The sequence below is a fragment of the Peromyscus maniculatus genome, chromosome 1, assembly GCF_049852395.1.
Source record: "Peromyscus maniculatus bairdii isolate BWxNUB_F1_BW_parent chromosome 1, HU_Pman_BW_mat_3.1, whole genome shotgun sequence".
NCBI classification, from domain to species: domain Eukaryota; kingdom Metazoa; phylum Chordata; class Mammalia; order Rodentia; family Cricetidae; genus Peromyscus; species Peromyscus maniculatus.
This window is the reverse complement of record NC_134852.1, coordinates 108987218-109002759: the sequence shown is the minus strand read 5'-3', so window position 1 is coordinate 109002759 and position 15542 is coordinate 108987218. Positions and strand designations below refer to the sequence as shown.

The 15542-nt window shown below is 55.2% G+C and overlaps 1 protein-coding gene across 7 annotated transcripts; it reads left to right on the top strand.

Annotated features, from left to right (window-relative positions):
* The first annotated feature begins 393 nt into the window (after positions 1–393).
* On the top strand, positions 394–12211 carry Tsku (tsukushi, small leucine rich proteoglycan). Of its 7 annotated transcripts, XM_076547794.1 has the most exons (3): positions 633–778; positions 7041–7225; positions 9745–12211. In XM_076547794.1, exon 3 carries the CDS (start codon positions 9753–9755, stop codon positions 10815–10817), a length of 1065 nt encoding a protein of 354 aa, XP_076403909.1. In that variant the 5' UTR covers positions 633–778; positions 7041–7225; positions 9745–9752; the 3' UTR covers positions 10818–12211. The 7 variants fall into 7 exon arrangements, with proteins under 7 accessions (XP_015854004.1, XP_076403928.1, XP_015854005.1 ...); XM_015998518.3 differs by lacking the exons at positions 633–778; positions 7041–7225 and adding an exon at positions 394–526; XM_076547813.1 differs by lacking the exons at positions 633–778; positions 7041–7225 and adding an exon at positions 485–571.
* The last annotated feature ends 3331 nt before the right edge of the window (positions 12212–15542 follow it).

Here is a 15542-nt window from a genome sequence, read left to right as displayed (position 1 = left end):
TTTTTAAACTTTTTTTTTTAATGGTAGGGCGGAGACTTTGAGAAAAACCCTCATCCACCCATTCTTACCAACTAACTTTGCACAGACACACACACACACAGACACACACACACACTCCGGCAACCTCCAGATGTTCCCAAGCCAGCGGCCATCTGCTGAGATTACTGGGACGAGCAAAGTGGGAAGGCAGAGGGGGCAGGGATCCGAGTTGCAGGAAGCTGGGAGAGAGGCCTAGTGGAATGGGAGGGAACGGCGCACTTTTGAGACGCTCCCTAGGGTGGAACCCGTGCTCGGCCGGCGGGCGGGGGCTGGGCGGCGAGAGCGCCCCGCTAGACTTGCACTTTGACGACGCTCCCTGAGCCTCTTGGCCGCCAGCCGGAGCAGCCACTGGGTGCCCAGCAAGGGGAGCCCGGCGGCGGGCGGGGACTTGGGGCGGGACGTGCGGCGCGGAGAAAAGCGCCGGCCCACCGGCCAGCGCCGGGCCGCCTAGGTGAGCGTGCCGAGGCGACAACTGTGGACCTGCCAGGTGGGTGCTGTGCCGAGGCGCAACGAGATTGGCATGCATGCCGAGGTCAGGAGCCTTGGACTCCAACCTCGCCGCCCCATCCCGTGGGCAGGCGGGAGTGAGGGGCGGGTCCGGGTCCTGCCGAGGCCCCTCAACTTTTCCGGGACACCGGGCCACAGCAGCGCAGGGTGGGGGTAGCAGGGGAGACGGCTTTCAGGAGACAAAGGCTCTGTCTGGGGGCCGTGGGCGTGGGCCGGCGCCTCCAGGGTCTTTGTAAGAACACGTGCATCTCACGGTAGTGGGTCTTTTGTGGATTTGGGTTCAGAAGCCAGCATCTGCCTGCGCCTTTGTGTGTGCGTGGCTTTGCATGGCTGTCTCGCGCCGGTGTCCCTGTTTCGCAGCCTGGCGTCTGGTTGTGGGGACCGGTGGGCGCTCCGCGTGTGTCCGCATACGTGGTCTGTGGCTGTCGACGTGTCTGGGTTGGGTGTCCGTGGGGCATGTGTGCGCGCTGAGAGCCTGAGCTGCCCTGACTCTCCGCTCCCCTGCTGTCCACCGTTTCCCCCTACTTGGCTTCAAACTTTTCTCCGGGTTCCTCCGGCAACGCTTGCTGGCAGCCCTCCTCTCTCTCACCTCCGGAGGTCCTTCCAGCCGCGAGGGGGTGGGATAGGATTGGTGGGTCGGGGGTGATCGGCAGTGCCTGGCGACTGGCCCGGGCCAGGACTGGGCGGAGCGTGCTGGACACCCTCACAGGACCCTGGTGGGAGGAGGGAGGGACGCGGCTGGTCTGGGCTCCGGCCTGAGGCTGGAGACCGGGGAGTAGCGCGCTGCTGGCAGTTGTCTGCCCTTCGCCTCTGGGACAGAGTGAGCGTGGAAGGAGAAACCCGCCAGCTTGGTGGAGAGACTTGCTTAGTTCTGAGTACCACTCTGCATTTAACCGGACCCCAGAGTGAAGGGATCAACCTTCTGATTCAATAGGTGAGAAAGGCCAAGGCTTGCCTGCATCCGGCCTGCTCGCGGCCCCAGCCCCGGTTGGGCTGTGGGGAGGGGGTGGGGGCTTGCATACACTTGTTTCCAACGGGACACACAGGGCGCATTGCTCATCCCGCTTAAGATTCGGTCACTTACGGATGGGGTGAGAATTCCTCGTCGCTGCGGGAGCGGAGCGCGCAGTGGTGGTAACCAGCGTCCGGAGCTTAGCTGAGAGCAGCGCCGCCCACACTTGGCCAGGCCCAGGGGTGACTCAAACTTAGATCCTTCCTTGCTCCATGCTATCCTTTCGGATAAGTCTAGACTTGCAAAGCCCCCAGAATGGGAGGGGTTCCATCCTGCCTGGGCTTTTGATCCTGGGTGGCAAAGATAAACCAAACATTTCTTTTCCAGCCCTCCACTCCAATCTTTAACCAAGAACTTTGCCCAATACTACGGAGGGAGGGTTGCGAGATGGGGGTGGGGGGAGATAAGCTGGCCACAAACTTGGGAAAGAGGCAAGGATGGCCACTTTTAATGTCTAGTCCTAGTCATTCCTTTTGAAAGGGGAGTGTAAATTTCCTTGTGATTACTCCCTTGTGACCCCAGAGCCTGGAAACTATTGTGTTCCCAGGCATTAATTTGTTCCTAGGACAAGAAAGCTGGAATGCACCATCCTGGGGAACTCGGCTTCCACCCACCCTGTTCCACTGACCCGTGTAAAGGCAAAAGCTGATGTTACTTATCTTGTACATGACAGACTGGTCAAGAGACAGAGTCCAGACCAGCAGTCTTAATCATTACTTCTGGCACAAAGCAGAAGCGGTGTACTTTATTGAGTTCACCATCCTTTCTCAGGGCACCGAGCCTAGGAATTGGGGATACTTCCTGAAGAGGGCTGGGCCCACCCTGGAAGTCCCCTGCCAAAACAAGTTCTAAGACAGGTTCCATAGGAGGGACCATGGGAGGGACCTGGCAGAGTACATGATTCCGCCTAGGGTTTTGACGTTTTCCAATGCACAGCGCAGTCAGGAAGGGCCTCCCACAATACATGCAGGGCTCTGTGTGTCCTGGAAACAGTGTGCAGGTGGTTTGTCTTTGTGTCGGGGTGCACGTTTGGGTTTTGAGGAATAAGTTACTCGGGGGCTGGGAGGGGAGGCAGAGGCTGAATCACTGAGCATCAGTTTGAGCCGGAGTTTGAGCCTGTGTGCAGAGAGCTGCTGGAGGAAAGGGTGGTGGTGGTCAGTCTAAAGCCTTCCTCTGGCGTTTGGATGGTGCTGGAGTCTGGGAGACCTATCTGAAGACAAGATGCTGCATGCCTTCCTGTCAGAAAGTCTGGGAGCTGTGCTCTTGCTCCATGGGTGCCTACCTCTGTCACCTGGGATGTGTCAATGCGCCTGTCTGATGCCTAGCCACCTTCAGGTGGAGTTACCAGATGGATGTGTTGTGAATGTTAAATAACATCACAGATTACTGTATGCGCTAATAAACTGAGATGTCGTTTCAGGGTGTCTGATTACATTGTGTGAACACAGTGGAGGCAGAGATAGCATGGACCCCAGTCATAAACCTGGTTTTATCACTAAGCCAAGCTCTGAGTTCCAGGATGCACCAAAGCAGAGGGAGGCCTCTCTGCCCCTGACATTTTACTCCTCTGGGTTCCCCGCACCCCATGCTAGTATCCACGCTAGAGCTGGACACATTCTTAGACAGCCACAGCCCAGTGACTCTTTGGGGGATGAGGGCCAGGTTAGGCTGGGAAGGCCTCACAGAACAGGTAGCTTTTGAGTCAGACAAGTGAGAGTTTGTGGAAGACAAAGGGGCGGCGGGGGGGGGGGGGGGGGGGCGGTGGCGGGAGTTGCCATCTTTGTCAACAGAAATAGCCCTATGCAAAGGCAGAGGTCCCTGGGGAGTGGCAGGTGTCTAGCCTGAGAGGCTGTTTTTGTGGAATGGGTTTTAGATGGGGAGCAGTGGTGGACTCTTGACCTTTAGTTGGAAGCTGTCTGTACTCTGGTGCCCAGCATGGCGGTTGTTTAGAGCTTTGGAAGTGTTTAGAGATGGAGGCCAGAGGCCAGGTGGCTACAGAGGTCTCCTGAGTTGGACCCAGGCGAGGAGACAGAGACCCGCTTGCCTAGGAGTGACTGCTGTTTTGATGCCAGATTCCCTGACACGGCCACAGGTGTCACCACTGCCTCAGCCTCCTCTGGCCTTTGTGAACTTCCCAGATCCCAGGGGAACTTGGTCAGGGCCCTGGGTGGGACACTGAGAGATTCCAAGGCCTCCAAGGACGGCTTTTGGGCTCTGCATCCTGTGTGTCTTAGCATCCCTTCTGTGACCCTGCAGTCACCCACAGAGACAGGACTGAACATGCGCTGAGATCCGCTGGTGCCGGCGGGCTGAGTCCTTGCTTCCTGTAAGTAGTCAGAGCAGGGCCGGCTGGGAGCAGCACCAGGCTTCTCTTCGTGTTACAAGACCAGACTCGGTTCTCAGAGTCAATGAAAGCCTGTAAGGTTGGTGCCTGGTCTGCAAAACCTTTTTTCTGCCCCATGCAGGCTCTCCCTGTGTTCTCCTGTGCTGTTTGAGATTGGTGGGAGTTTGACAGTTTTCCCAAAGACCAACTGGAAGGAGAAGATAGCATTTGAGGCTCTTCCATATCCCTGTAGATGATGCTCCTTCGGTGGGAGGGTACTGAAGTTCCAGGCCCCACCTGTACCAAAGATGCCATGAAGGAGGCCAGTTGCTAGGTTCAGAATACCCGGGTCCAGCCTTTGTCTCCTCACTGGCCATGTGACTCTGGACAAATCATTGAACCTCTCTAGACTCTTTAGACAGCCAGAAGACAAGTGCAATACCATCTAACTTCCAGACATAAATAGCTGAGCATGCATGTGGACAGACTGAGGTGTCCTTTGGTGACAGCGCCACCATCTGTGTGACTGATAGATTGTTTAGACTTTTTGTTTGGTTGATTGGCGTCTTTGTTTTGAAACAGGGTCTTACACTATATAGCCCCAGCTGCTGTGGAACTCACTATGTGAACCAGGCTGGCCTCGAACTCACAGAGATCCTCCTGCCTCTGTCTTTCGAGTGACAAGATTAAAGGCGTGCGCCACCATGCCCAGCCAATACCTGGTATATCTTAATATAGTACTTGATCCAGGGAGAAAGAAATAAAAAAAACCCAAACAAACAAACCATAACTCCCCTGTTACTACCCATAGAGGACAGACAGGTAAACATGTCATTACAGCCCCGCATTACCAGCTCTGAGCACCTGTCCACACTGCCGGTTTCTAAGGTGAGGCCAAGTGTGGGTTTGGCGCTAACATGCCTGGGTCCGGTTCCTCTATGGCCTGGCTGAATAGCATGCTGCTGTTTGCCTGTGCAGCAGGGATGATAATCACCACAGTTAAGGACTGTCGTGAGGGCAGTAATGACACATGCGGGGAGCTGATGTGCTTGCAATATCGATTCTGAAGAGAAAGCCAGCCCTGGAGGCTCTGAGTGTGTCCCCAAAATTCTGATTCTAATTTCCAGAGCTAAGTGGTTGGAGGGCAGGATGCTTATGGAATGTCTCCCTGTGGATTTCGTTGTCCTCAGTATGCTCCTGACTAAGGGCAGTGAGGTGCAAGGCCACTGAGGGTTGAGGAGCAGCTGGCTAATAAAAAGCCCATCCTCGGTGGGTGCTGGGCACTGGACCAACCCGCAGCTATCCCCCATCCCACTTAGCTCCTGGGCCAGAGGTTCCATGTTGAAGTTGTCAGCAAAAGCTAGAAAGTTTTATATGTCAGAAGTGCTATGGCGTGGTACCAGGGCCTGGCAAGCAGGCCCAGGGGGAGTGTGGACTCCAGCCTCTAATCCCAGACAGGTGTCCACAGAAGAGGAGGGTGGCCAGGGGCCTCAGCAGCAGTCACCAGCAGTATGTCTGAGAGGTCAGTGTGAACCATGGACCTGCTGGGCGCCTGGCTCTGCGTATAGGAACCTGGGTGGAAAGGGATGAGAAGGCTAAGTCACCACCTCCAGGAAGTTTAGAAAACCCTGGCCGTTCGTTGTTGGCCACCAGAGACTGAGCACTTACTGAGCAGAATACACCATCTCTACATTTTCCACGGCCATCACTTCTTGTCCCTCTGGAGGACTCCGAGACTCCAGTAGGCAGGCCTGGATTCCAGGCAGGTCCTAGGTCTAATAGCCGACCCACATAGCTTCTTGCTGGGTGTCTGTTGCTGCCTCCTTGCCCCCAGGTCCGGTTTTGACCCCAGTTAGGGAAGGATGCGTAGGTTAAGAAGGAGGCGCTCCGTCCCCAAGCTGCTCACACTTTATGTTTGAAATTTGAATTTTCTCAGTAGCCTCTAAAGGAGGCCTATTGGTAGCCTGAGGTGTGAGAGGCCAAGAGGGAGGGGTGGTAGGAGCCTGTGGGGACAGAGACTGCTTTGTTCCACTGGCCAGGCAGGGACGGGTGGATAGATGTGTGTGATGTAAGGAGCAGTGTGAGGTGGTGGGTCCCCAGCTCCTGGGCCTTGCTCCGCCATTGCGTTTGCTTTACTGGCCCTCTGGGCTTCAGTCACCCATAGTCTCCAAGGGCTCTGCAGCTCACGAGCCTGGAATTCTCTGTGTTTGTGGACGGTGTGAACGACAGGGGGCTGCTGAGAGAAGTTGCTACCCAGAGCAGCTTCCTGCGGGGATTCGGACAGAGAAGGAAGAGGGGCATTTCCAGCCTCCAGAGGCCTTCTGTCTGGGAGAAGATGATCTCTGTGGTTTTCCAAACAATCCCGAGGACAGTGATAGGGCCAGCTCTGTCTCGTGGCAGGTTTGGGACGTGATGTAGAAAGAGCCCCTTGGGGCTGCCTGGCCCATAGCATTCACACCATTCATGCTTGGCCTCACAGGCCAGGAGTCACTGTGGACTTGACGTCGTGGGCCCTAAATAGCTCGTGGCTGGCCTCACAGGACCCGCTGTCTTCCAAACCAGAGCTGTGGGAAGTGTCTTGCCTTGTTCTGTTGATCTTTGGATGTCTTTCGTCGGCAGGGCAAGGTTTGTAGAAACGATCTCTTGACCTGGAGATCTCTCTCCTCTCCGGACATCCTTGGTGGCTGCCTGTCTGCATTGCCCAGATGTCTGCACTGCCCAGATGTCTGCACTGCCCAGATGTCTGCACTGCACTTTCTCCCAGAGTAGGGGCTGGGCGACATTAATGCACAGATGAGGAAATCAAACTCCTAGAAATGAAACTGTGAAAGTCTCAAAACCTTAAGCCTCCTGGGTTCAAGATGCTGATGATGTTTGCTGTGAATGTGCTGTTTGCTGTGGATGAGAAGGGGGGCCTTACAGTCTCGTCCACTCACCCCCCGACAAGGCTTAGCCCCATGCTTTGCTCAGCTTTAAAATCCTACAGCTCTGGGGTTGGTACTGAACCCCTCCTTGTGGAGATGGGAAACAGAGGCTCCCAGAGAGGAAAGCACTGGTGATCACAGCAGTCCAGGGCGGAACAGTGACGAAGATCTAGGGGTCCTGACTCCCCTGGGACTTGTCCCGCCCGACACAGTTGCCCTGTTGCTTTCTTATCAGCGTCCTGGAGTGTGGTGAAGCATGATGAGGTAGCGTCTAACCTGGAGAGACACAGCAGCCCACGCTGTGGCTCTGTCAGTGACTTGACCATACTGGGCGTGTCCCCTGTATCTCCAGTCCTTAGAGCAGCTCTTGCAAGGACTGGCCCCCCCTCATCTTCCCTGTGGCGTCTCCACATCACACAGGTTAGCAAGTGACTCTTCAGATCCTTGAACGAGGGATGGGACAGTTGGTCTCCTTAGGCGAACTCGAGGACTATATGAGAGCGGCGGGCCGTCACTTCCTCTTTCCCACTGGAGTTCCCCAGGGCCTGTGTATGACAGCAGGGACCCTGGGAGGTGTCCGTGGCACAGCGGAGCAAGGCTCTGGCCTAGTGCGTTTATCGGCCACGTTGCCCAGGTGGGACTCTACCTGTCCGCTTTATCTCAGCATGAGGACTGCTGCGTCATCCCAGATCCTCCGGGGAAGGATGTGCTCAGCTCTCTACAGATGCAGGGTGCAGGGCTTTTGTGGACTTGTGTCGGGATGGTAGACATTGCTGCCCTGTTGGGAGTCCAGGGCTGGGACCTAGAGGAGAGAAACATCTGTGCTGTGTTTGCCCGGCGGGTTACATAAGCTAGAGTTCAGGAGAAGCAGCCTGGCATTTTGTGGACACATTGTATAATCACCTCTGGGAACCAAAGGGTAATCTCGGGGCCCTTTGTGGTGTTTGTTTAAACCCCCAGGTTGGGGGCGGGGGCTAAGAGCGATCCGGGGTAGGGGTGGTGGTAATGAACTCTTGAAGAGCTCCCTGGGGGAACAAAGGGGCCCGGAGCAACTTAATATTTTCCTCTTGGTGCAAACATTGGAACGCTCTGTCCTGCCTTGGCTGGGTCCAAGCCCAGGATGCACCTGGGGAGGGTTTAATCCTTGAATTGGTCTCTCTCTACAAAAGAAAGGGGTAGACAAGAAGGGCCCCGGGGTTGGGTAGGGGAGAAGAGCCCAGCCCCGGTTCTCCCTGGCCCAGGACAGAGCCAGAGTGCAGATCGAGTGGCTGCCTCTTTAAAGTTTCATGGAGGACGGGTAATGCTATCCAGCTGTCTGCTACCCCTGTCTAAAAGGTGGGCAGGTCCTCACCCCCCCCCCCCACTTCACCCTATTTTCTTCCCTGGAGGCCCCTGGAAGGGAGACAGGCAGGAGGGCAGGCCACCCCATGAAGAGCCTAGCAGGGGAGGGGGGCACTTAGAGGTCCTCAAAAACGTGAACATAAACTTTGACTATGCCTCGTGTGGACCTGTGCAACCCTTAGATGTGACAGCATACACATAGTGTCAGGAATATGCAATGGCTTCTGTTGTAATTTCTTTTTCTTTCCTTTCTTTCTTTTTTTCTCTTTCTTTTTGGGGGGGGGGTTGTGTGTTTTTTGTTTTTTGTTTTGCTTTGTTTTTGTTTTTTTGAAGACAGGATTTCTCTGTTACAGCTCTGGCTGTCCTGGAATTCACTTTGTAGACCAGGCTGGCCTTGAACTCACAGAGATTCACCTGCCTCTGCCTCCCGAGTGCTGGGATTAAAGGCTTGTGCCACCACCGCCCGGCTTGTAATTTCACAGAAGGAGCTGAGGTCGCGGGGTGGGTGGCTTGAGCTGTAGCATATGTCTATAAGGAAAGCCCCTCCTGGATTCACCCTGCTCCCCACCAGGCCTTCTGGAGGCAGGAGATCGAGACAGAAGAACTGAGCAGGCCTGGGTCTAATTCCATCCTGTTCTGTGCTAGTGTGGTGGTGGTACAGCCCTGGTTCTCTCTGAGCCTGTTTCTTCTTCTGCCCAGTGGGGTAATAAACCCTCACCCTGCCTGTCACGGTTAAAGGGGGAGGGGGCGGAGAGGTGAGCCAGCTGCTAGCTGGGAGCTGGGCACAGACAAGAGAGCAGAGGATCAGGGTCTGGGCGTCCCCCAAGCATATCTGGGAATCCAGACACTGGGTCTCCAAGTAGATGGGAGTTACTACTGCAGAGCCAGCCAAGGTGGAAGGGGAAAGGGCAGTCTCTGCAGGAAGAGTGGGTTCAGCCCCTGCCATTGGCAGCAAAGGATCCTGGCTCTGTGTCTACTCCACCTAGCACCACCATGCTTAGCTGTATCCTTCCCTGTCTCCAACCCTTCAAGGCTCAGTTCTCTCTTGTCAGATGGAGACAGGACTCTCTGCCTTGTAGATGGTTGGGAGGGTTAGAGAAGACCATGCTCTGAGGCAGCCAACCCAGCACCCAGCCTGTGGCATCTTTTCCAGCCTGTGGCATCTTTTCAGCCAAGATGAATGAAGCCCCCCAACTCGACCCCCCCCCCCCCCCCGCACTGTGAACTTCTCTCTGGCATACCTGGGTCTCCAGCAGCCTCTGAGCCCTGGATCAGCAGATATAGTAACACAAGCCAAGAGACCACCTGGTCCAACAGGTTCACAGTTAGATGTCCAGGTACCATCACTTCAACCAGAGCAGGCCGCTTGCATCTGATGCTCCCAGTTGAAAGTCCACCCACCTGGCCTAACCCCCTTAACCATACAGATGTGGAGACGGAGGCCAGGAAAAAAAAAATAAGGACTAGGCGTTAGGCGTGTTCCAGGAGGCCAGAAGCTGTGACAAGTTCCAGCTGTGTCCCTGCACATGGGCTGTGTCTTGTAGGGCAGGATAAGAGTATCTGGTGCATCCACCCCTTACCTGTGGCTCTCTTTCCAGGTGCCACCATGTTGGGCTCCCTGTTCCTGCTGCTCCTGGCCATGGGCAGAGTGCAGACAACTCGGCCATGTTTTCCCGGATGCCAGTGTGAGGAAGAGACTTTTGGCCTTTTTGACAGTTTCAGCCTGACTCGAGTGGACTGCAGCAGCCTGGGCCCCCACATTGTGCCTGTGCCCATCCCTCTGGACACAGCCCACCTGGACCTGTCTTCCAACCGGCTAGAGACCGTGAATGAGTCGGTGCTGGCCGGGCCAGGCTATACCACACTGGCTGGCCTGGACCTCAGTCACAATCTGCTCACCAGCATCGCGCCCACTGCCTTCTCCCGCCTGCGCTACCTGGAGTCGCTCGACCTCAGCCACAACGGCCTGGCGGCCCTGCCAGCTGAGGTTTTCTCCAGCTCCTCCCTGAGCGATGTCAACCTCAGCCATAACCGACTACGGGAGGTCTCCATCTCTGCCTTCTCCACCCACAGCCAGGGCCGGACGCTGCACGTGGACCTATCCCACAACCTCATCCACCGCCTGCTCCCCCATCCAGCCCGGGCCAGCCTGCCTGCACCTACCATTCAGAGCCTGAATCTGGCCTGGAACCGGCTCCATGCTGTGCCCGACCTCCGAGACCTGCCCCTGCGTTACCTGAACCTGGATGGGAACCCTCTTGCTACCATCCACCCAGGTGCCTTCATGGGGCTGGCGGGCCTCACCCACCTGTCACTGGCCAGCCTACAGAGTGTCCCCCAGTTAGCACCCCATGGCTTCCGTGAGCTCCCAGGCCTACAGGTCCTGGACTTGTCAGGCAACCCCAAGCTCCAGTGGGCAGGAGCCGAGGTGTTTTCAGGCCTGGGCTTGCTGCAGGAACTAGACCTGTCGGGTACCAGCCTGGTACCCCTCCCTGAGATGCTGCTCCATCACCTCCCAGCTTTACAGAGTGTTAGCGTAGGCCAAGATGTGCAGTGCCGGCGCCTGGTGCGGGAGGGTGCCTACCCCCGGCAGCCTGGCTTCAGCCCTAAGGTACTCCTACACTGTGGAGACACCCAGGGATTGGCTGCCAGAGGCCCAGACATCTTGTGACAAATGGTGTGGCCTGGGGCCACTTGACAGACTGCTGTCCTGGGCTTGCTCAGGTCCCAACTAACTTATATGTTAATGTGCCAATGCCTGTGGGGAGTCTACAGGCCTATGTGGCGGCATCTCAGTAAAGCTGTGGGCCAGGGATAGCTTTCGTACTTGGGGCCTGCACCCAGTAACAGAATCTACCCGTTTGTCTCAGTGGCTCCCGTCCCGGAACTGTGAGCAGAGGGACTTGGCTGCCGAACCAGACTCTGGTCCCTTCCTGAGCCCTGCTGCAGCTGTCCATAAGTGCCTTCCTTCCCTTTGGCCTGCCCTGCCCTGACCCACCGTGTGACAGGGTGGGTGGGTGGGGGTCAGCTCTGCAAATGCTGACTCAGCTCCTCTGGCTGGGGGCTCCTCTGAGCTCAGTGTCTAAGCACACCTTCTATGAGGCCTACTTCTTCCTTTTCTCATGGAATCCTGGGTAGACTCTTAATTGTAGAAGGACTTAGAGAGAAAATCAAATCCACCCTCCTTGGAGAACAGTCGGGGAACAGGGCCAAGAGCAGCAGATGTGCTCACCTGAGATCGTGGAGAGGTGTGAAGAGCCCAGCCTCCTGCTGAGGGTGGGGGCCATGGACTTCCCTGTCTGTCATCCATCCCCTCCCCTGGCCCTATGACCGTTGTCTGTGCTCGTTCCCATTATGGCCAGCAGCAGCGACAGCAAGGTCACAGAGGTGGCACTCTAGGTCCAATGGCCAGCTCATGGTATGAGCGAAGTCAGTCCACCTTTCAGAGCCTCAGGAAGCTTGGGACATGTCAGTCCCAAGCCTGTCAGTTTCTTATTGTGGGGTGGGGGTCCCCTAGCATCAGGACTGGAAGCGTGCACATTTTCCCCAGAGACCCTGTCTCATGATACTTCCTAAGAAGTCAATGCAATTTTGGCTTTCTGGCCATGAGCTCCAAGGGGACTTGTGGAGTTAGTGTCCACGGGCCAGAGGCCCATTCATCCTCCAGGAGTACAGCAGAAAGAGACAGGGTTTCCCATAGAGACAGAGTTTCCCATGCACATTATGCTTACCCCCAGGGTCGCATCTCAGCTCTCTAGCCCTGGATTCTCTCCTTTGTCTTCATTTTATGAGAGTCATTGCCTTTTCTTAGTGGACTGTCACTTTTAACCCCCACCTCTGCTGGCCGGGGATGGAAACGAAGATAAATGTATTTGTTCACTTTTGTAAGACTGTTCTGGGCATGCGTTGGGGGTGTTGGGAAGAAGCCAGCTATCAGTGACCATGTGGGCACTGGGGCTGGCCCCAGAGATGCTCACAAGGCAGTGTGAGCTCCGTCTTGCCACACTAGCCCAGCCCAGCCCAGCCCCTGACTGGTCCTTGGTTTAATAAATACGTAGAAGAGTTCTTTCCATCTCATCATTGAACCAGAGTTTGCTGACAATCGCTGCCCTGGGGTTGGGGCTACAAGGGTAAATTAGACCCCACCTTGGGCAGCTCTTTCTCCCTGAAAAGGCCAAGAACCTTCCAGGATCGGGTGTGTATGACAACATTCGGGAGGTGGTTACTTGGGTAGGCTACACCCCGTTTACTTTCTTCACCCCCTACCCATGTCACCCCACCTCCATCCACCATCTGTACATCCTCAGCCACGAGGCCCTTGCACACCCTTGTCTCAGGCTGTAGCAATGGAACTCTGTCTTTGCACTGTCCCTCAACTCTTTCTCATGGAGGAGTTCCGGTTCCTAACGGGCCTTAGAAGCTTTCCCAAAGGCTCCCTTGACTGGCAGCTTTGACCATCATTGGCATTTAGCTGCTGTGGTACTGTTTGCACACCTCCAGTGACAGCTCACTCCAGTGACAGCTCACTCCAGTGACAGCACACTCCAGTGACAGCTCACTCCAGTGACAGCTCACTCCACTGACAGCTCACTCCAGTGACAGCACACTCCAGTGACAGCTCACTCCACTGACAGCTCACTCCAGTGACAGCACACTCCAGTGACAGCTCACTCCAGTGACAGCTCACTCCAGTGACAGCACACTCCAGTGATAGCACACTCCAGTGACAGCACACTCCAGTGACAGCTCACTCCAGTGACAGCACACTCCAGTGACAGCTCACTCCAGTGACAGCTCACTCCAGTGACAGCTCACTCCAGTGACAGCACACTCCAGTGATAGCTCACTCCCAGCTTCCTGTGGGCCTTTGGTGGTCAACAGGTTGGTTCTTCTGACTGGCCAGTCTAAGGAGGTACCCAACACCATCATCACCACCAAACAGCCATCTGTGGCTGGTCCCTACACTGTGCCAGGCCCTGTGCTGAACTGCAAAGTGTAACTCCTGGGGTCTCTGCCCTGGGGGCTGGCCGGGGGGCACAACAGGATCCCTAGCTAAAGAAGAGTTCAAAGCCAGTGAAAGCCTTGTGAAGGGCCTGCCTAGCTCATGACGAGTAGACTAACAAGGAGGCTGGCACTTAGGGGAGCTCATGGGTGAGGGGTCAGTGGCACAGAGTCCAGGGTTTCTAGTGGACAAATCTCCTGTGGTAACCTTATTGGCAAGAATAGCTAACTCGCTGGGTGGATGCCCACTGTTGGAATGTTCTGGACTCTGTGCAGAAGGAGCTGAGGGTTCCATTCCCTGTATTTACCAGGCAGGAGAGGCTTCAAATGTAGGAGTGGGGGAAGTATGGTACTGTCACCCAGTAGGTCTGGGCCCTCCCAAAGCCCTGCTTGTGGAAGGAATTCTGTTTTGTTTTTGAGACAAGATCTCTCTATGAAGTCCTGTCCATACACAGGAATCTTAAAGGTAAGGATAAAGCCCAGAAAGGAAGCGGTGTGTGTGTGTGTGTGTGTGTGTGTGTGTGTGTGTGTGTGTGTGTGTGTGTGTGTGTGTGTGTGTAGAGAGAGAGATCTCAACACTCAGGCTGCAACTGGAGCAGGGGCTGGTGGGGCACACCAGTGATGCCAGCCCTCCTGAGGCAGAGCCAGGACCATGGCTTACATGAAGGTCTGGGGGAGCAGGGTTGGAGGTGAGCCTGGGCTGCATTGGACCCTGTCTCAATAACAAAAATAAAAAAAACAAAAATGAACCAGCAATGAAGCTCTTGGGGTGAGGGTGGGGGCACAGACATCCAACTGCAGCCTCATCCTGTGAGCTGAGATGTCGGACAATTTCAACCAAGCCTTTTGCCTGCCCTAGACCTAAAGCCTCACGGGTAGTGCTTCTGGGCGGCATCTGGCTCACAGTGCCACCTGGTGGCCACACAGACACACGGAGCCAACAGGCAGAGCAAGGACGTGAATGCTGTTCTCTGCTTCCTGCCATCCAGAAACACTCACAGGGTCTTCCTCTCCTTCCAGAGATCCTGGCATCTAGGAGGGGGGCGTTAGAATATTCAGTCTCCAATTTCATGCTAAGATTTTGTTTTGAATTCATAGAGTTCATCACAAAAAATCCTGGATTCATTACAAATCAATTGTGTGAGTTATCTGAGCCTGAAAAACCAGAGTGAAAATACCTCTGTCCTCACTGGGTGGCGGTGGTGCATGCCTTTAATCCCAGGACTCGGCAGGCAGAAGCAGGCGGATCTCTGTGAGTTCGAGGTCAGCCTGGTCTACAGAGTGAATTCCAGGATAGGCTCCAAAACTACACAGAGAAACCCTGTTTCAAAAACCTTCCATCCTCGAAGTCACATTTGCATGGAATGAAAAACTGTGACAGTCACAGAATAAGGTGCCCCGGAAGTGCCCTTCCTCCTCTCCTTACAACCGCACCGAGTACTTTTGTCACCATATAAATGAGGAAACCAGCCCAGGGCAGGCTTCATTTGTCGGGTACCATCATTCCCTCCTCGTCTGTCACTGCTCATGAGTGGGGCCACTGCTCTCTAAGAATCCAAGGAGAAGGGTGCTCCGAAACACCAAAAGCTGTTACATTACAGCTGTTTTCCTATTGCAAATAAATCGGGGAGATCATACAGCTCTAAGTAGATCCCATCAGACCATTGAGTCTAGACCCTAGAGCAGAAAAGGCCAGGGTCAAAGTTGCAGACACGTGTCTCTTGGCCCCCTTTGCACAGACGTGAGCCTGAAGCCTGTAAAGGTGCCGACTGAGGTGCCAGGGTTCTGTGCTGCACAGCTGGCTATTGCCATCTGTGGGACACAGCATGTGATGAGCGCGTGGGTCTGTCGTCTAGAGTGTTTAAGAATTTCAAGATGGCGAGAAGAGAGCTGGAAAGCAAACACAGGGCCCTCCTAAGGACCCATAAGCCATGAAGCCACCTTCCTGTGCTCAGATCGTCTCATCAGTAGAGAAAGCCAAGGGCGTGCCCAGGGTTGGGGAGGATGAGAGAACAGCGTCTGGTTCAGAGAGCCCACTGGAGTCTTCCCAACAGGAATTCCCCTCTTGGTGTAACCACACCCCACCCCCTGCTTCCCCCATACCGCCATGGCCAAAGGGCTCTCAGAAAGAGTGGAGAGGCAGAAACTCCTGTCCAAGTGCCATCAGACCCGGTCACAGGCCACCAAGGATACAAAAGGCAGAGGCTCTGTCACTCCATGTGAGGTCCCCTCATACCTAGTTCCTTCCAAGGGTGATGTCTAGGACGGTAGAGGTCATCGGAGGCTCATGTGGCCCGGTCCATCAAGGATCAACATTCCTTCTAGGCTAACATTCTCCAGGGAGCAAATGTTTATCCTACTAAGAATGACTCCATTCGTGGCCAGTATCCACAAA